The sequence below is a fragment of the Pipistrellus hanaki genome, assembly GCF_964339955.1.
Source record: "Pipistrellus hanaki genome assembly, chromosome: 1".
Classification (NCBI taxonomy): Eukaryota; Metazoa; Chordata; class Mammalia; order Chiroptera; family Vespertilionidae; genus Pipistrellus; species Pipistrellus hanaki.
Window position 1 is genome coordinate 142,236,379 of NC_140503.1, and position 17,126 is coordinate 142,253,504.

The 17,126-nt window shown below is 46.8% G+C and overlaps 1 protein-coding gene across 4 annotated transcripts in view; it reads right to left on the reverse strand.

The window, feature by feature from the left end:
- Positions 1 to 4,031: 4,031 nt before the first annotated feature.
- Positions 4,032 to 17,126, reverse strand: part of SGMS2 (sphingomyelin synthase 2) — an 84,598-nt gene continuing 71,503 nt past the window's right edge. For all 4 annotated transcript variants that reach the window (XM_084872766.1, XM_084872765.1, XM_084872764.1 and 1 more), the window contains 3 exons: positions 11,857 to 12,010; positions 10,568 to 10,734; positions 4,032 to 8,780 (listed from right to left, as the gene is read on the reverse strand). In XM_084872766.1, coding sequence (XP_084728892.1) covers positions 8,577 to 8,780; positions 10,568 to 10,734; positions 11,857 to 12,010 — 525 coding nt within the window. In that variant the 3' untranslated portion in view covers positions 4,032 to 8,576. The remainder of the gene's footprint in view (positions 8,781 to 10,567; positions 10,735 to 11,856; positions 12,011 to 17,126) is intronic.

Sequence of the window (17,126 nt, forward strand, 5' to 3'; positions counted from 1 at the left end):
AGACACTGAAATGAACATTAAGACAACCCTCTTTAAAGGAATTTTAATTTGATATGGAAACAGGATATATATTTTAAATCTTAAAGTAGTGATTACATCTCACCTTTTGGCAATTGTATATGTTTTTTAGGGAGGAATTCAGAAAAGGTAAAGCTTTCAGGAGATAAGACTTTAGCTGAACTCCCAGGACAGGCAAGATTTGGATGTTAATAATTTCAGGGCTAGAGCCATGATACTCAAGTTTTTGTTAACTGAACTTGGCCAACACTTATTCAATGAGTGTCTTGTAACAACATCTTTCATTTAGTTCTTCTAACAACTCTATGGGATGCAGACTATTATTCTTTCTATCTTCCAGATAAAGAAGCTCAGGCACAGAGAAGTTAGGCAACTTTTTAAGGTCTTCTTTAAAAAGTAGAAGAACTGGAAGAACTGAGATTTGAACCCAGAGAGCACAGGGCCCCCGTGTTGTCTCTTGGGGAGACAGGTGACATTCTGGATGGGGAAGCACATCGCAGAAGAGGACGGATCACTGCAGAACAGAGGACAGAGACAGAGCAGCCTGTCCCGGGCAGAGGGTGCTTAGTGGTTGAGAGCAGTGGGAAGTGCCTTGCATAGGTAGGGCTCTAATTAGGAAGAACCATGAAACCCAAGCACTTGAGACTGCACTATAAGCAGTACTTTAAAAAGACGTGCTTATATAAAACTTAAAAACCCAGGTGTTTGTGTGCCCCCAAAACCCATATGAATCCGCATGTGAAACCCTAACTGCGGGGAGCCATCCATTGTCAGCACTACTTTGCAAGTGCAACAAGGAACTCAGAAGGCTGATGAACCTCCAGCTGTAGCAGAGCGAAAAACTATGCACCGATCGTTCTGTCGAGATAGTGGTGGCTTGGAGCAATTTCCTGACCTAATAACCTCAAAGTTAATCTTTACTGATCTTTTGAGACAGTCTGTCTGCTGCTGGACTACCATGCCTAACTGAGGGCAAGATGTGTATCTAAAACTGAATAAAAGCCGACAGGTCCAGGGTTTCAGAGAGCTTCTCCACGAGAGGGAAGATTCTGCCTGGCCCCCCTAAATTCATATTTCTTGTTTTCATTTGTGCGCGGCCCCTTCTTCAGATCCTGAACCCTTGCTGCAAATGGATGCGGCACCTAACCCCTACTAGGATGGTATAAGATGATGTGATCTTTGGGATGTAATTAATTTTAGGTGAGGTTGTGAGGATAGAGGTCCACGATGAGATGATGAGATTTGTGTCCTTTATAAGAGACTAGAGATCTACCCCCCACCCCCCACCCCCGGTGTGAGGAAGTCTGGAAGGGAGCCCTCCGCAGAGCCTGGCCGTGCTGGCACCCTGGTCTCAGGCTTCCCTGCCACCAGGACTGAGAGAAATAAATGTTCATTGTTTAAGAACTTGCCATTTCGCTAACACATCAGGGGATGTGTGTATGTGTCCCCGTGCCAGATAGAAACATTGTCTTCAAACCATGAACTAGGAAACTGACCAGATAAAAAATAGGTTCACAAGGGCCATCTCCCAGCAAAGATCTCCTTCCTGGAGACGTTGGGCGTGGGCTCTGGGAGTTTAGTCGCCCCTGGGCCCAGCGTCCCTCTGCCACCCTCAGCCATGGCCTCAGGCAGGTATGTGATGAAGGGAACAACAGTTTTGCCCACTCATCACGCATCAATTACAAGGCATGAGAATATAAAGAGGAAAAGCACATATTTATGGGTGATAGGACTGGCGTTCACGTGGAAACAGGAATTCTGCTACGTGCGGGCCACAGGATCTCAGAGGGCTCAGTGGCCAGCACCCCTTGGCCTTGCTCTCAACACAAAACCTGGTCAAGACTTCCAGAGGCGGTACGTCTTCTTTGTTTGCATTCCTTGCACGTGGGTGACTCTTCTGTCGCACTGCGCAGAGAGCGAAGGACGGGCCTGGGCGTTCTTGGGGTCCGCATCTGTGTGGCCCCTGCCCAGCACAGGGAACTCTGTTGGAGTTCCCTCACCTGTGGATGGAGCGTATGAGCCTCCGCTGGCAGGGCTGCTGTGCATGTCAAGTCAGGGGAAACCTATCAGCAGTGCCTTGGGTACAGCAGCTTCTTTTCCTTTTACCCACATAAATACATCGTTTAAGGAGCTTAGAAAGAAAAGGAGATTAGTGCTTGGATCTGGCAACTGAAGTCAAGTGTGCCTGTGCCCTGAAACTTGGCCAGAAGCAAGCACGCATATGGGTTTGGCTAGAGTTTTTTAGAACAGAAAACTCAGCAGTTCATGCCAGGATCAAACAATCCTGCGGTGTCACTGTGGTCCTTTGGGGAGCCCAGAATGGATCAGGACTACACTGACCCCCAATTCCATGCCATTCCATCGGGGCTGTGCTGCTCTTTGAAAGCAGGGCATCCATCTCTCCTTTATGACTTCCCCTTGGGAGGAAGTCCTGAGGGTCACTTAGAGATAGAGCCTATGCACTTGGATGCTCCCCCTTTAGCCTGTGCCAGGCCGAGCGCACGACTGGGTCTATGCTACACGTGATACTTGCAACTGGAACAAACTTGTGAGTCCAACACTGGGGGTCCCTTTGCCTTCAATGCTGTTTTGCACCAGAAACAGTGACTTTCCTCCCCTCTGGAATGTAAACTCTATTTAAATGTAAACTGCAACTGTAAGAAAAATCGGTAGCATTTGACAAAAGAACTTGTTCCAAGGATCAGTCTCCCTTTTAAACAAACTAACTGGCTGAAAGGGAATCAACTCCCCTAACAAACAAACAAACAAACAAACAAACAAACAAACAACAGCACCTTTAACAAACGGGGGTGGCAACCCCAGTAATTATGACAGGGAGGCCGCCAAACAGAGAAAACGGAACTCAGGCTCCAAGCTCTGACACTAGGAACACTTTCATCTCACAGAATGGGGTCACCACTTCTTCTGTGCTGCCTCGCAGGGCTCCGTGAAGATGAGAGAATGTAGGTGGAGCCCAAAAACTGTAAACCGCCCTGTCTCATCACACGGGTGATGTACGGAGTAACGTGTGCATCCTGTGGACACGGGGCATAAGCCGTGCTTGTATCAGTGAATGATCTGGTGTCACGTTTTTGATATTCTCATGTATTTTACCAGAAGAAAATGAAATGTTAGCTGTCAAGGTCTGTGCAGCAGCACATCAGCTCCTTGTATAATGCACTCTGGATAAGGACGCTCTTGGGGCTGTAGCCAGCAAAACTGGTGTGCTAAAGTCTCAAAAGGGAAGATGGGACCAGCTTTTCACCTGAGGCCTGGGTATAGGTGGCAAAAGACTCTTCTGATCTCTACTCTTATCGTTTCCAGATAATCCAAATTAACCCGGACCATATTCAACAACTTAGCCTTTGAACTCTAATTATCTCATCCTAGTTCCTTGGTTCAACTCAATTTATCTTTGGTCATCAGGTCTTCATCTTTCATCAGAGGGTCCAAAAACAAGTCCCCAGTCCGCTGTTGCAATGACGATCCCGTCCTGTGGGGTTCAGCTGAGGACATTACCCCGGCGCCCCCTCCGTGAGGGGAGGAGGGTGACATTTCTTTCTGACAGACCTGATTTTGTCTCTTTGTGAACGAGAATCAGAATCATAGAGCAGGGAACTGACTTTTCTTCTCCACGAATGACCTCATGTTGTTATGAATTATTATTTTTTAATCCTCACCCGATGATAAGTTTATTGATTTTTAGACAAAGGACAGGGGGTGGGGGAGCACCAACCAGCTGCCTCCCGTCCACACCCCGACCAGAGATCAAACCCACAACCTTTTGGTGCAGGGACCAACACTCCAACTAACTGAGTTACCTGGCCAGGGCTGAATTGTTTTTTTCACCTTAAATCCAACGGCAGGAAAAATAACACTCAGTTTAAGTTATCAGCTCACTTTAAAAACAGTACTTGAAAAAAATAATCCACTTGTGGACTAAACTTTTTAAGTCTTTAAAGAAAGCAACGATTTTTTTAATTGAAAGAAATAGTAGTACTGATTTTGAAAATATTGTTGCTGTCATGGTGGTTTATTGGGAAAATAGGAAGTAGAGGCTCTTGTTTTTTTGTGTGTTTTTTTTTTTTTTTTTTTTTAAAGCAAAGCCAAAGAGACTAGAAACCAAGTACACATATGTCTTTAGAATAAAAACATAAATTAGTTTTAACTAACAATTAGGCACTTAAAATGTAAATGTAAAATGGCATTTTGAAGTACAAACTATAGTTACACTTCTAAATTCCTCCTGAAATGTTTTTACAAATACAAAAGCACAAGCATGGAAAACATACTTCTAAACAAAGATAATTTCCTCTTTAAAAAAAAAAAAAGACCTGACTTCAAATCCCATGATAGACCAACGATTAAGGTACTGGTGGGTAGGAGAAAAGAGCTTCTGAAATTCGCATATTTGATTAAAACATAAGCATTTAATAAAACTATTATAATAACATACAGTATATATCATAATGAAAAATATATGTCAGGAAAATAACGCATTCTAGGCTTAAAATTTTACTTTACAACAAGGCACTTAACACATTGGAACAGTACAGTAAGTTTCTGAAAGAAGACAATAGGCTACACCTCTCAAATCTCGCAGTCATATTTCTTTTGAGAACATACCATGACATAACCATACATTTTGCAGCATTAATCATTGCATAGGAGGTAAATTAAATAATGAATCCCAACTTGGCAACTAGATTAGCTTATATTTATAGCTTCCTCTTATTCTTTTAAAGGACAATTTTAAATAATTCCAGAATAAAGAACTAGTCTCATTCATGATTCATTTAGAACACAGCATAGTTAAATTAATGAATAATTTAACAGATCCCAACTTATAAGGTGTAAATCTATCGAAAAACTTATCTTTGGGCACCTTAGACACAATTTTCAGTGTTTAGGTATTGAAGTCAAGAGCACTTCTTAACAGACAAAATATTTTTAGCAAGTAAATCAAATGAGTTAAATTATTGCAACACAATGACATTAGACAAAAATGCTAGGAATCTTTATACATACAAACAGAAAAACCCTCAACACATGGCATATTACTTTTAATATGCTTGATTTTTAAACATGCACACACATTTAATTCCTTCTTTCACTTCCTGTGCTAAGACCGGCTTAAATTTTTAATCGGTTTTACAGTGCAAAACAAAAATAAACGATAAAAAAATAATTCAAAAAAATGTTCAAAATATTCAAGGAACAAGATGTGAACTTTCAATAAAAAAAGAAAACTGCATGAGTTCTATCTAACATGTAAAATAAAAAAAGGCAGCCAACTTGGTGTTTCGAAGTAAACAAAGTGTCGGTTATAAAGAGAGACATTAATGATTGTGACAGTGAGAGGTAAAAATGGCCTGCAAATTTTCTTCAATCAAATGGATAAAAGATTAGAATTGCAACTCCCTGTGATATACGTATATTTTCCCTTTGGGAAAGGTTTAAAATACCTTTAACATAATTCCTTTTGCATTATGCTTTCAAGATTATTGGCAAAAAAATAAATAAAAAACATACGCCTTTTAAAAACTTGAAAATACACTTTAAAAAGTGGCAGGTTTGCGTTCCAAGTCATATAACATATTTTCACTAGGGGACGCTGGTATGCAGCCCAAGAACCTAATGCAAAGTCATCCATAAAGCAGACTAGACTCGCCCTTACTCAAAACAGCCTTCCACAGCAAAACTTGTTTTCCAAGATGCCAGTGAATTATAAATTCAAATTACTTCCACTGGATTTGAGGAAGAATGCTTTATTTCCAGAGCTAGTGGAGGAGCTCCAAAATTACAATGAGAGGAATTCATTTCCATTTCAAAGAATTTAGGAAAGAAGTAGTATAATTTAAAGGAATTATATGTTACAGATACTGCACAAGGGACTAAATTATAGGAAAAGCTTCCAAGAGGAGCACTAATTCACAAAAAGAATAATTGGTAGGATGTTATATCTTGATTAGCAAGGGAAAGGAGCTCCAGAAGTTTATTGTTTCAAAGACAAGATCGAAAAAAAATTTTTTTTTTAAAAACAGAGATATAAGGGACGTATTAATTTCAGGTTTACAACATAATGATTTGCTATTTCTATATACTGTGAAATGATCACCACCCTAAGTCTAGTAATGGTTCACATTTCATATTCCAAAGTGGCATGTTGGGTTAGATCTCAAGTTTGCTTCCTTAAATGTAAATGAGATTCGCTATTCTCACCTTCCCACCTTGAAACCTGATTGTTTTCCCTTCACCCTTGTTCTGGTACCACGCGCTTCCGCAGCGTCTAAGAGACAGCTATGGCACACACTGCCAGGAACACGGGGCAGCAGTGCCCACAGGCGGAGTCAGAAGCTTTTTTACAAGTTCTTTAAAAGGTGATGGCATTATTTAAAAACAAAACTAGTTACCTGGCTAAAATGCAAGTTTTACAATTTCGAGGGCCTCCAGCAACCAATGCACCAGGATTTTAAAAGCTTAAATACGTCCCCTAATTTGATTTGATGAAGAGGGGGCTCTCTCAGACAGACCGGGTTGCCTCATTGAACGCAGAGGCTCCATGGACCGGTGTCAGGAGAGCCAGGCCCAGGCTTCCCAGCCAGATGTTCTTCCTCACAGTCAGCCTGCAGGAATCTAACCTCCGTGTCTTCACACGGAACACCTTGTTTTTTCACCCGTGCCCCTACTTAGTATGCGAAAATGATGTGGGGTTCCAGCTAACCATCTGGCAAGGTATGGTTATGTTTCTTACTGGCTTAGTGATAAATACCAGAAGAACTTCTTGCATTTCAAAACCTGTCAAGAAGGTTTAAGGGTTTTTGCTTCTTGTTTTAAATACCAGGTGAGAGACTCTTTCTTCCTGGTGCTGCATTCAGCTACGTGTCGTTTAGTGATTCTTCTAGCACACAGGGCAGGCGCCACACCGGAAGCACAGAGAATGTTAGCACCAAAGCATCGTGACCCTTCCTGAACACATTGAAGTTTGTTCTGTGCTTCACTCAAGTAATTTAAAGGTCCGTTTTGTACATCCAATCAGGGGCTGACTAGTTCATGACACCTTCAGGGGTGGTTTCTGTTATTTTGTTGTTTGCTTTTCCTTCTCCGTGGCGGGAAATGTTTACCTTCAATGTCAATGTAACTGTCTTCCCTCACAGTCAGCCTCTCTCGTCTCTGTGGGGATGACTGTGTAACTTCAGATAGTTGCCTAAGGTCCTAGAAGTTGTAAGAAATTAAGAACTGTCCGCCATCCCAACAGCATGAAACCATGCACTAACTCTGACAGCGTTAAGTCTGATCCAGTCCCTCTCTGTTTGCATCACCTGAGAGGACTTTAGAAACGACGACGGGCCCCTGTATCGACTAGCTGCACTCACAGCTGGATTCCAACTGCAGGTTCGAGTGCAGCACCGCGGTGTGATTTCAGGGTCAGAGTAAAATGATTCCATGGTGGTGTGTCTCCTTAGCCCTTCCTTCCTATACACACCCCGTTTACAAGAAACTGGGCCTCTTGCAAAAAAAGGCAAGGATGCATTCATTAAACTTTTGGACCCCGTCTTGCTTTTCCCACAAAGCAGACTGTAACCAGGAAGAAGTGGGTCTAGTGAAATGTGACCAATTGCATGTCTGAGTTCCAATGAGCAGCCCTGAAACAGGCCTCACGGGGGGGGGGGGGGAGGGGGAATGCAGGCTGGTTCCCCACGTGGCACGGGCAACCGTTTGCCCACGCGTTGATCAGCCTGTGCCCGGCAGTCTGCCACCCTGGGGCACCGGGTGCAAATGCACCGGGCAGACGGCAGGCCAGGGCGCACACAGGGACCGCTGTGAGCAGACACAGCCCTGTGCCCTGTGCATCTGTCACGGAGCTCTGAAAACTAAATATTTACATCCAAGCAAACTCTGTGGGATGTGCCAAATATTCCCATATTTCCTTAGATCACATTTCTTTTAACGTTTTAAATAAAATGATCTGTTTAAAAAATAAAAATAAAAGTGAAGGTGACACACAGTACCTCGGGTGGTAGCAGCAGTACGTATCCGCAGACCTGACCCTGATGACCCTGATGAGGGCGGGGCGAATACGTTCACCCCAAGTTTACTCACAACCCCTGCGTCTCCCCCCTCCTCGAGAGGCCCAACGCTCAAATCCACTCTGGACATCAGGCTATTCTAGTGACACGGCAGTTGTATCCGCCCAGATAGTTTATTGAAAACCTTGGCAGGTTCTTCTGACGTTGGAGGAAAAGAAATCCTGAAAAAAAAGCTTCGGTGGAGAAAGACGCAGGAAAGGCGGCGTGTTCTTCGGAGGCACCTCTTCACCAGCTCGCCAGGAAGTCCCGGGGGAGGGCAGCTGGCCTCCCGCGGAGGAAGAGCCACAGGAGAGGACTTTCTCGGGAGGCATAAAAAACCAGTTCATCTTTCTAACCGTTTACACAAAATTTGGTCCACGTCTTCAATGACCAGTCAGTTCTCCTAACATAAAAAAAACTCACAAAACTATACCTTTGGTTACAGCGATACCTCTTTTGGCGTGAGAGCCGAAGCCGTGGTGCGGCTCCTCAGGTAGATTTCTCGCTGTCCTCCCCGATCTTCTGGACCCGGGAGTACTTCTTGCATGAAGACTTAAAGCAGCCGGGAGGCCAGGAGAGCGGCCAGGAGAAGCAGCAAGGAATCGAGCCTTGTACGTTTTTCTCAAAAAAGTAGAAGATGGGGAACCACCACGCACGCGATAGGAAATTAGTCTGCGAAGAGACCTTCAGGTTCTGCAAAAGGCGGGGGGGGGGGGGGGGGGAGGGGGGAGGGGGGGGGAGTAAAATGAGAAGTGTTTTTCATGCATCCCGATTCCCCCCGTTCATTAAACTGTCACAGCTTGCCGAAACCGGTTTGGCTCAATGGATAGAGCGTCGGTCTGGGGACTAAAAGGTCTTGGGTTCGATTCCTGTCAAGGGCATGTACCTTGGTTGCGGGCACATCTCCAGTAGGGGGTGTGCAAGAGGCAGCTGATCGATGACTCTCTCATCGATGTTTCTAACTCTCTATCTCTCTCCCTTCCTCTCTGTACAAAATCAATAAAATATATATATATTTAAAAATAAATAAAATAAAAAAATAAACTGTCACAGCTGTAGCAGCAGAGGAGCAGCAGCACCCGGACCCCAAGGCACACTGTCCGCGCCTCCTCTCAACTCAGATGTGACCTGGTCCCATCCCTCCCCAGCCCCTCCGTCTTCCCTCCTGGGGCTCATGCCAATCGCCTGCCTGCAATTCCAGCCACCACGGGGCCTGAGGAATGCAGGTGGCAGTTACCCGGGAGGAACAGTTTGCAGGAACTGAGTAGTGGGATGTGTGGGTCAGGGAGGATGGCAGAGGGAGAAGAGCACTCACAAGGGTGGGCTCTTTCAAGAGGAAAGATTGTGAGTTTGATTCCGTGGTGTCAGCTGACCCCTGAGTGGAAGATGGCAACAGGAGACTACCCAGCAGGAAACAGAGCTGCGAGACAGACCCGCAGAGAGGGCCTTTATCGGCGGGCACCTCTACTTGAGAACTGGACGTGGAGCCTTTGGGAAGGACACGTTTCAATCTCTCCCACACCCTCCAAACGCTGCATGCAACGGACAAAACGGCAAGACGGCCCAGGGTAGGTCATGGCGCACAGACTAACGGCTGGACACGCACCGAGGCTAGGAAAGCACAGGGAGGGGAGGAACAATTCCATGTGGGGACTCGCGGCAGAGAGCGGAGCCCGGGAAGGCTTCCCAGATCAGGTGGCCTTGGGGCGAGCTCTCTCAGAATGTGTGGGAGAAGAAAAAAGGGCATCTGCAAACAGGATGCAGCAGAAACCAAACAAGAAAGAAGGCAGAGAGCACCACGTCCCCCAAAGAGGCACGAACCCCGCTTATTCACAGGGGCTCTATCTGCCTGGCTTCCCAAAACAGTTGCCAAGCTGTTCTCAAGCTTAAGTTCTCTGAAGGCAACGGTTTGCCTAATTGCACCTCAGTGCTGCTCCAGAGAAGGTGCCTGCATTTTTTAAAAAATATATATATTTTATTGATTTTTTACAGAGAGGAAGAGAGAGGGATAGAGAGTTAGAAACATCGATGAGAGAGAATCATCCATCAGCTGCCTCTTGCATATCCCCACTGGGGATGTGCCCGCAACCAAGGTACATGCCCTTGACCGGAATCGAACCTGGGACCTTTCAGTCCGCAGGCCGATGCTCTATCCACTGAGCCAAACTGGTTTTGGCATGTGCCAGCATTTTCATTTAGTATGTGCTCTTCTTTAATTCTCATATAAACTACTGAAGGTGAATTATTATAACACTGTGCTCTGTAATCATACATTTTTGTCCTTAAATGTTATTTATACTTGTGACGTTATTTATTTTAAGACGCGATAGTGGCTATAAGTGCAAGAACTGAACCGAGCTAACCACACGCCTGGGCAGCAACAGCAGCCACTCCCACGAAGCCACCAAGACCCCGCTGTACGAAGGGGCTCCTTGCACGGAGAGAGGTTATTTATCCGAGGGCTGCCTCGGCGCTCTCACCTTCTCGTTGGCCATCGAATGGTACCACCAGAACAGCCGCGTGGTGATGTAATAGGCAACGACGACGTCGACCGTGTAGTGCTCGTGAGCGACGAGGATGCAGATGATCCCGGCGGCGCTCAGCAGCCAGCAGACCAGGTGGTACCACCAGAAGTGCCGGGGCGAGTCTGCGCGGGAGAGAACCGGAGGAATGAGGTCCCCGGAGAGGAGCTTACTGACCCGTCCCTCCTACCGGCCTCAGGCAGAACAAGTCTCCAGAGATGGAAACTAATAACCCAAAACGAGTGGCTGGGACAGCCCAGGGCTCGTTCAGGTAGGAAGGAAGGAAGGAAGGAAGGGGAGAGGGGATGCCACAGGGAGCAGGTGTAAAAGTGGATGACACACATATTAATAACTCCACCGTCTGTGGGACCCTAGCCCAGCTGTCAAGTGAACAGAGACGATGGACTTGGTGTGATAGCAAGGTTAAAAAGATGTCTTCTCAACCAGCAGGACATAGAGTACGAGGAGCCAGGCTGATTCTATAGGAACCCAGGCCCAATGACAGTATCTGCCCGGGGGGTGGGGGGGAACCTTCTGAAGTGGCCCTGCTCCCACGTTTTCATCTGCCTGTGTGACTGAATTCAAACCCACTCACGGCAACGGCACAAATGAGGAGGAGTCCAAATTGGTCAAAAGGCGGGAAAGCAAAGCATGCATAAACGATGCATCGCATCGAATCCCAGAAGCAGGCTGTTCCGAGAGACCACTGGGACCACTGCTTACTCAGGACGACGGCACATGTATAATTTAGAAAGTGACTGTTTCCCCAATTGCATAGGACACGGGCATAACCATGGAGTGCCCTGTTGATGTGGAGAGCCGACTTTAAAGCTGAGTTGTATTAAGATAACAGATTTGCCGTTTTACTTCAAAGACTGGAACGAGGAGAATGTAATTCTCTCCTTGCTCCATGGAAACTTACACAATTTAAAAGATCTCAAGCCAGCCCTGGGCGGGTAGCTCAGCTGGTTAGAGCCGCCATCCCACCAAGGTTGTGGGTTTGATCCCCAGGCAGGGCACACACAAGAAGCAACCAATGGATGCATCAATAAGTGGAACAACAAATTCCCTTTCTCTCTCTCTCTCTCTCTCTCTCTCTCTCTCTCTCTCTCTCTCACACACACACACACACACACACACACACACACACCCCTATCAATTCTAACAGAATAAGGGCTCCCACCGGTTTCGGCGCCCAGCGATCCCTCCCACTACAACGACCCACCAAGTGGGGATGAGTTCCTTACATTCTTTGATGAACAGATACGTCAATGTCAGCACAACCGTGTGGCCGCTGAAGAGGAAATCTCCGCACAGGATGTGCGATCCCGTGATGGACAGCCCGCCCCCGGAGATCAGCCGCAGGATCCGCTGCACTTTGGCCTGAGAGTCTCCGTTGAGCTGAGTGACCCAAGAAGATCGGGAGGAAAATTTACAAGCTGATAAAATCGTATTTCAGCCTAATTTATGTGATGCTTGGAAAGGTCACCAGGTGTGACTTTTTCTTTTTAACTTAAAAAGTAAAAAAAGAATCCCGGGGGGGGGGGGAAGTGCCCAAACTTGGCTTTTATTCATTATATTGGCCAGTTTTAGTGACAGGTTTTTAATTATTCAATGCGTTACTAATAATACATTTTGGAGACGCCGTATCCTGAGCAAAGCTTTTAAAAACATTAATAACGATGACCTCACCACAGCTATGTGCTAAAAAAGATCAAAGCTACGCTCTTCCCTCCTTGCCGGGAGGTGTCATGGTTTCGATGGTTAATATTTGATTTAGCTGAATAGCACCTCACTAATATTGAACAGTGTGTTCATACCTTGTGTTAAGTGGGCAGTCCGAGTGTGTAGATAGCTAAATTAAGATTTGATCAGACACAGTCTAAAAGGGAAGCTGCAATACTTTAAATAATTTTGGAAATAATGGATTAGCGATGCTTGTAGCCATTAACACGTAAGCCTACAAGGAGGCGGAGTGGGCCGAGGTGCTCCCTACGGTGGGGGTGGAAAAGTGAAACACTGACATTCTGGGAGGCCAGAGGGAGGATTTAAGATCAATCTAGAATAAACCGACTATGTTTAGAAAAATAAAGGGTGGTACTCAGAAATAAGACTGAGAAACAGCACATGAGAAGAGAATTATAGGCAGAGCATTAATGACTATTTTGGGGACCTGAGGGAACAGCTGAATGACAGGAGGCCCTTTATACTCAACACCGACCCTCCGGGCAGCCGTCCCCACAGCACGGCCAGCTCCCCATGGCGGCAGCTCGGCTGTGTGGTGGGAAGGACAGGGGAGTCTAGTCCGGGAAGACGTGAGAGAAGGACAGGAAGAGAGTCCAGGGGCAGGGAAATGAAGGTAGCCTCAAGCACGCGGAAACCCATCCCATCCAGGACGGTGGGAATTGGGGCAGGAGAGCTGACCAAAAATACCCACAACGGGAGCCTACACCTTTCCCCAGGGATAGCCACCTGATGGGCCTGGGGAGCTTTCCGGTGTTCGGTGAACCTTGTGGAAAAGCCCACACCACGATCGTTAGCAGCTGAGAAAAAGACGTCAACCAGGATCACAGGGCAGGCTGGAGACTGGGGTTTTGCAGAAATTTAACCATGAAAAGCTTACTTAGGGCCAAAACAGGTTTGGCTCAGTGGATGGAGCGTCGGCCTACGGACCAAAAGGTCCCGGGTTCGATTCAGGTCAGGGGCATGTACCTTGGTTGCAGGCACATCCCCAGTGGGGGGTGCGCAGGAGGCAGCTGATGGATGATTCTCTCTCATCGATGTTTCTGTGTATCCCTCTCTCTTCCAGGACAGCTGACAGCTCAGGACGAGGCTCAGGTGCAGCTCCGAGACATGCCGCCAGCCACACGCAACTCTGTGGAGGACACGATCCGGCCACGTGCCTCATCGGACGAACCACAGCCCTTGAGGAATTTGTCACACGGCTGGTGCAAACAACTGTCAACTCTGAGATCAAATAAGGTCCATACGCTCTGCTCCCAGTCTAAAAGGACACGTTATTCTTTATTTCAAAACCTAATAATTTTTTTTTTCATTTACTCACTCATCCCAACTCAATACTCTAGATTTCTAAGAGCAGAAACACTTGGAGCCATTCCAGGCTAGATGACCCCAAGGCACATACAAACTAGGAGCCAAAACAAGCAGACACGCTCTTCTCTCTTTCAGCTACTCTGGTGACTGGAGCTTGAGAGCATCTGACGCAATACCCTCCACAGGACAGAGGGGGGCACTCTCTCCTCGCCGTCTCTCTCAGGGTTTCGTCCCTCAGGGTGTCACCCCTAGATGTCAGATCACACCCAGAATAAATAGAACAAAAAGTTTTTAAAAAAGAGTGTAGAAAGAATATTGAGAAATGGGGGGGGGGGGATAATTAGGTAAATACTGGATTGTTTCCTCCTCCTGTTCTAATTCTCTTCTAGTTCACTGGAACCCCCGCCACACACCACATAAGAACCCAGTTCCGCCAAATCCGGTCTGGCTCAGTAGATAGAGCATCAGCCTGCGGACTGAAGGGTCCCGGGTTCGATTCCGGTCAAGGACATGTACCTTGGTTTTGGGCACATCCCCAGTAAGGGTTGTGCAAGAGGCAGCTGATTGATGATGCTCTCTCATCCATGTTTCTAACTCTCTATCCCTCTCTCTTCCTCTCTGTAAAAAATCAATAAAATATATTAAAAAAAGAAAAAAAAAGAAAGAGAAAAAGAAAAAAGAACCCAGTTTCTATTCCTTCCCTCATTTTTCAGACACTATTCTATGCCATTACAGCAGGGGTGGGGAACCTTTTTTCTGCCAAGGACAATTTGGAGATTTATCACATCATTGGCGGGCCACACAACATTATCAACTTAAGCGTTCGCCTGCTGTATTTGATCACTTAATTAGCTCCCCGCTAAGGCCTTGGCAGGCCCAGACCAAACGATCTGGGCCTACTGGCCGGATGTTCTCCACACCTGCACCACTGACTATGGAACTGAAGGTGTAGAAAGCTGAGAGGAGAAGCATCAATCATAACAGCCAAAGCAGATGCGGCTCAGTGACCTTCAGGACTCCTCAAACTGTGACCACCACATCCCGTTTTCCACAAAAATAAATAAGGTTCAAGAGAGCCCAGCCTGACGACTGCCAAACCGAAACCTTCCCCTGCACACGTCCCTTCAGCGAAGGTAAGTGCAGTGGCATCCGCAGCCAGGGTGACCGGGGGCTTCTCAGGGCTGGGGCTGTAACTGTGCCAGCCCAGCATGCTTGTACGTGGCCACATGGGCTTAACGAGCTATGTAATTTCATGCGCTATTTATTTATTTATTTATTATTTTTAAAAATATATTTTTTTGATTGTTTACAGAGAGGATAGAGAGTTAGAAATATCAATGCGAGAGAAGCATCGAGCAGCCGCCTCCTGCACACCCCCCACAACCAAGATATATGCCCTTGACCGGAATCGAACCCGTCCGGGACCTTTCAGTCCAAAGGCCAATGCTCTATCCACTGAGCCAAACCCGTTTCAGCTCATGTGCAATTTATTTAAACACACTTTTCAGAACAAAGGTTTTGTGACTGCTAACAAAAGCTTGGGCTGGTGGCTTAACGCAAATCACAAACAGAGGACTTAAGGGAACCCAGAGGGTAGGTATGGGGCAAGGCAGCTGGAAGGAAGACCGTGAGAGCCACGATGTCCCCAGGGACCCGGAGCCGTGATGGCTGCTGGGGCGGCCACAGCCGGCGAGGAGCGAGCTGGGTGAGGCCTGTGAGGAGACCTGACATCCTCCCACAGCAAGTGGGGTCCGTACACACAGCTCTGCCATTGCCTACAGTCTTTTTTTAATCTATTTTTATCACATATTCTTTTTTAAAAAATATATTTTATTGATTTTTCACAGAGAGGAAGGGAGAGAGATAGAGAGCCAGAAATGTCGATGAGAGAGAAACATCGACCAGCTGCCTCTTGCACACCCCCCACCGGGGATGTGCCCGCAACCAACGTACATGCCCTTGACCAGAATCGAACCTGGGACCTTTCAGTCCACAGACCGACGCTCTACCGCTGAGCCAAACCGGTTTCAGCATTGCCTACAGTCTTGAAGGGTGTTCTAGAGAGTCAGCAACAAAGGAGGCAGGCAGATTACCTAGCAGCCCGGTAAGCACATCGACGGAGCACTGGAAGCCACATGCGGGATGCAATTCTCATTCCTGGTCTAACGCAGCGATCGCTTCTGTCGAACAGAGCGGCCATGTCTGCCTCACGGAGTCACAGGTCGGGCACTGAGCACCTGCTCAGACTCCAGGAGCGCGGGGGCTGGTTGGTAAGGATGCCGCCAGAGCCCCCGCTGTCTGTGTGGCCGGGTTATCCAGGGCGACGTTTACTAACGTGGCTTCTGGAAATGGCAGCTCCTCCACCGAGGACACTGTCTGTCCGTAATCACCACTGCAAACCTCACCCACTAGGATGGATGCCTGCGTTTTTCCCCTGAGGCCGTTTCTCCATTTACCACGTTGCAAGAACCCCTTAGAAATGTTTATTATGCTTCTGAACTTCTCCTGTGCCTTAATTTAGCTCTGCTAAAAAATCAGCCAATGTTTAAATTCAATATGTACACTGTTTTAATCACAGACACTCTCTGCTTTGATGGCTTCGGAAAATTACAGCTTCTCCAAACCACACCTATATTTGGGGCGGGAGACTGTTGACTGCTTCACAACAACTCTGTTTTTCCGTCCACCTTGGACATCTGCTTAGTGTCCAGTGAAATACGGTGTCAGACTCCATCCCCTTGTCCAGGGAGCACAGGCAGGATTTGTAAGTCTCCTTTGTTATAAACCAGGGTGCACCGGGGCTGGGATGATTAAAATCTCTCTCGAGAAGCGACTCTCCCCAGAGAAGCTGTAAATCCTGCTTAAGGCAGCTTCAGTGCCTCACACTGTCTCAGCAAAAGGCCACTCTGCCTTTCCAATTGCTGAAAACTGGGGTCATCCTTGGCTTCTTTCTCTTAAACCCACATCTTACTTATTAGCACAACCAGCTGGCCCTACCTTCACCATGTCCCAAAGGGAACGACTCCTCACTTCTTACTCACTTGCCACGACCATGGTTCAAGTGCCTGCGATGGCCACGAGGCCCCATGGGATCTGTGGCTGCACCACCTTGATCTACACAGTTCCATCAGCCGCATGACCTCTTCTCTCTCTCTCTCTCTCTCTCTCTCTCTCTCTCTCTCTCTCTCTCTCTCTCTCTCTCGGACGCACCGTGACTGAGCTGTTTCCTCGGCCTGGGGCTCTCACCCTGTCCACAGGCTCCCTCCCTCCTGTGATTGCTGCCCAGATGCTTTCTCATTGAAGGGGCTTTCTGACCCCTCTGCGAACTAACACCTACCCTCACAGTCCCTTTCACTGGGATTCAGGTTTACCATGCATCTGATAGCCGCCTGGCTTATCACCATGTGACAAGTTATACAGTTCTTTTTAAAAGTATGTTCTTATTGATTTTAGAGAGAGAGAA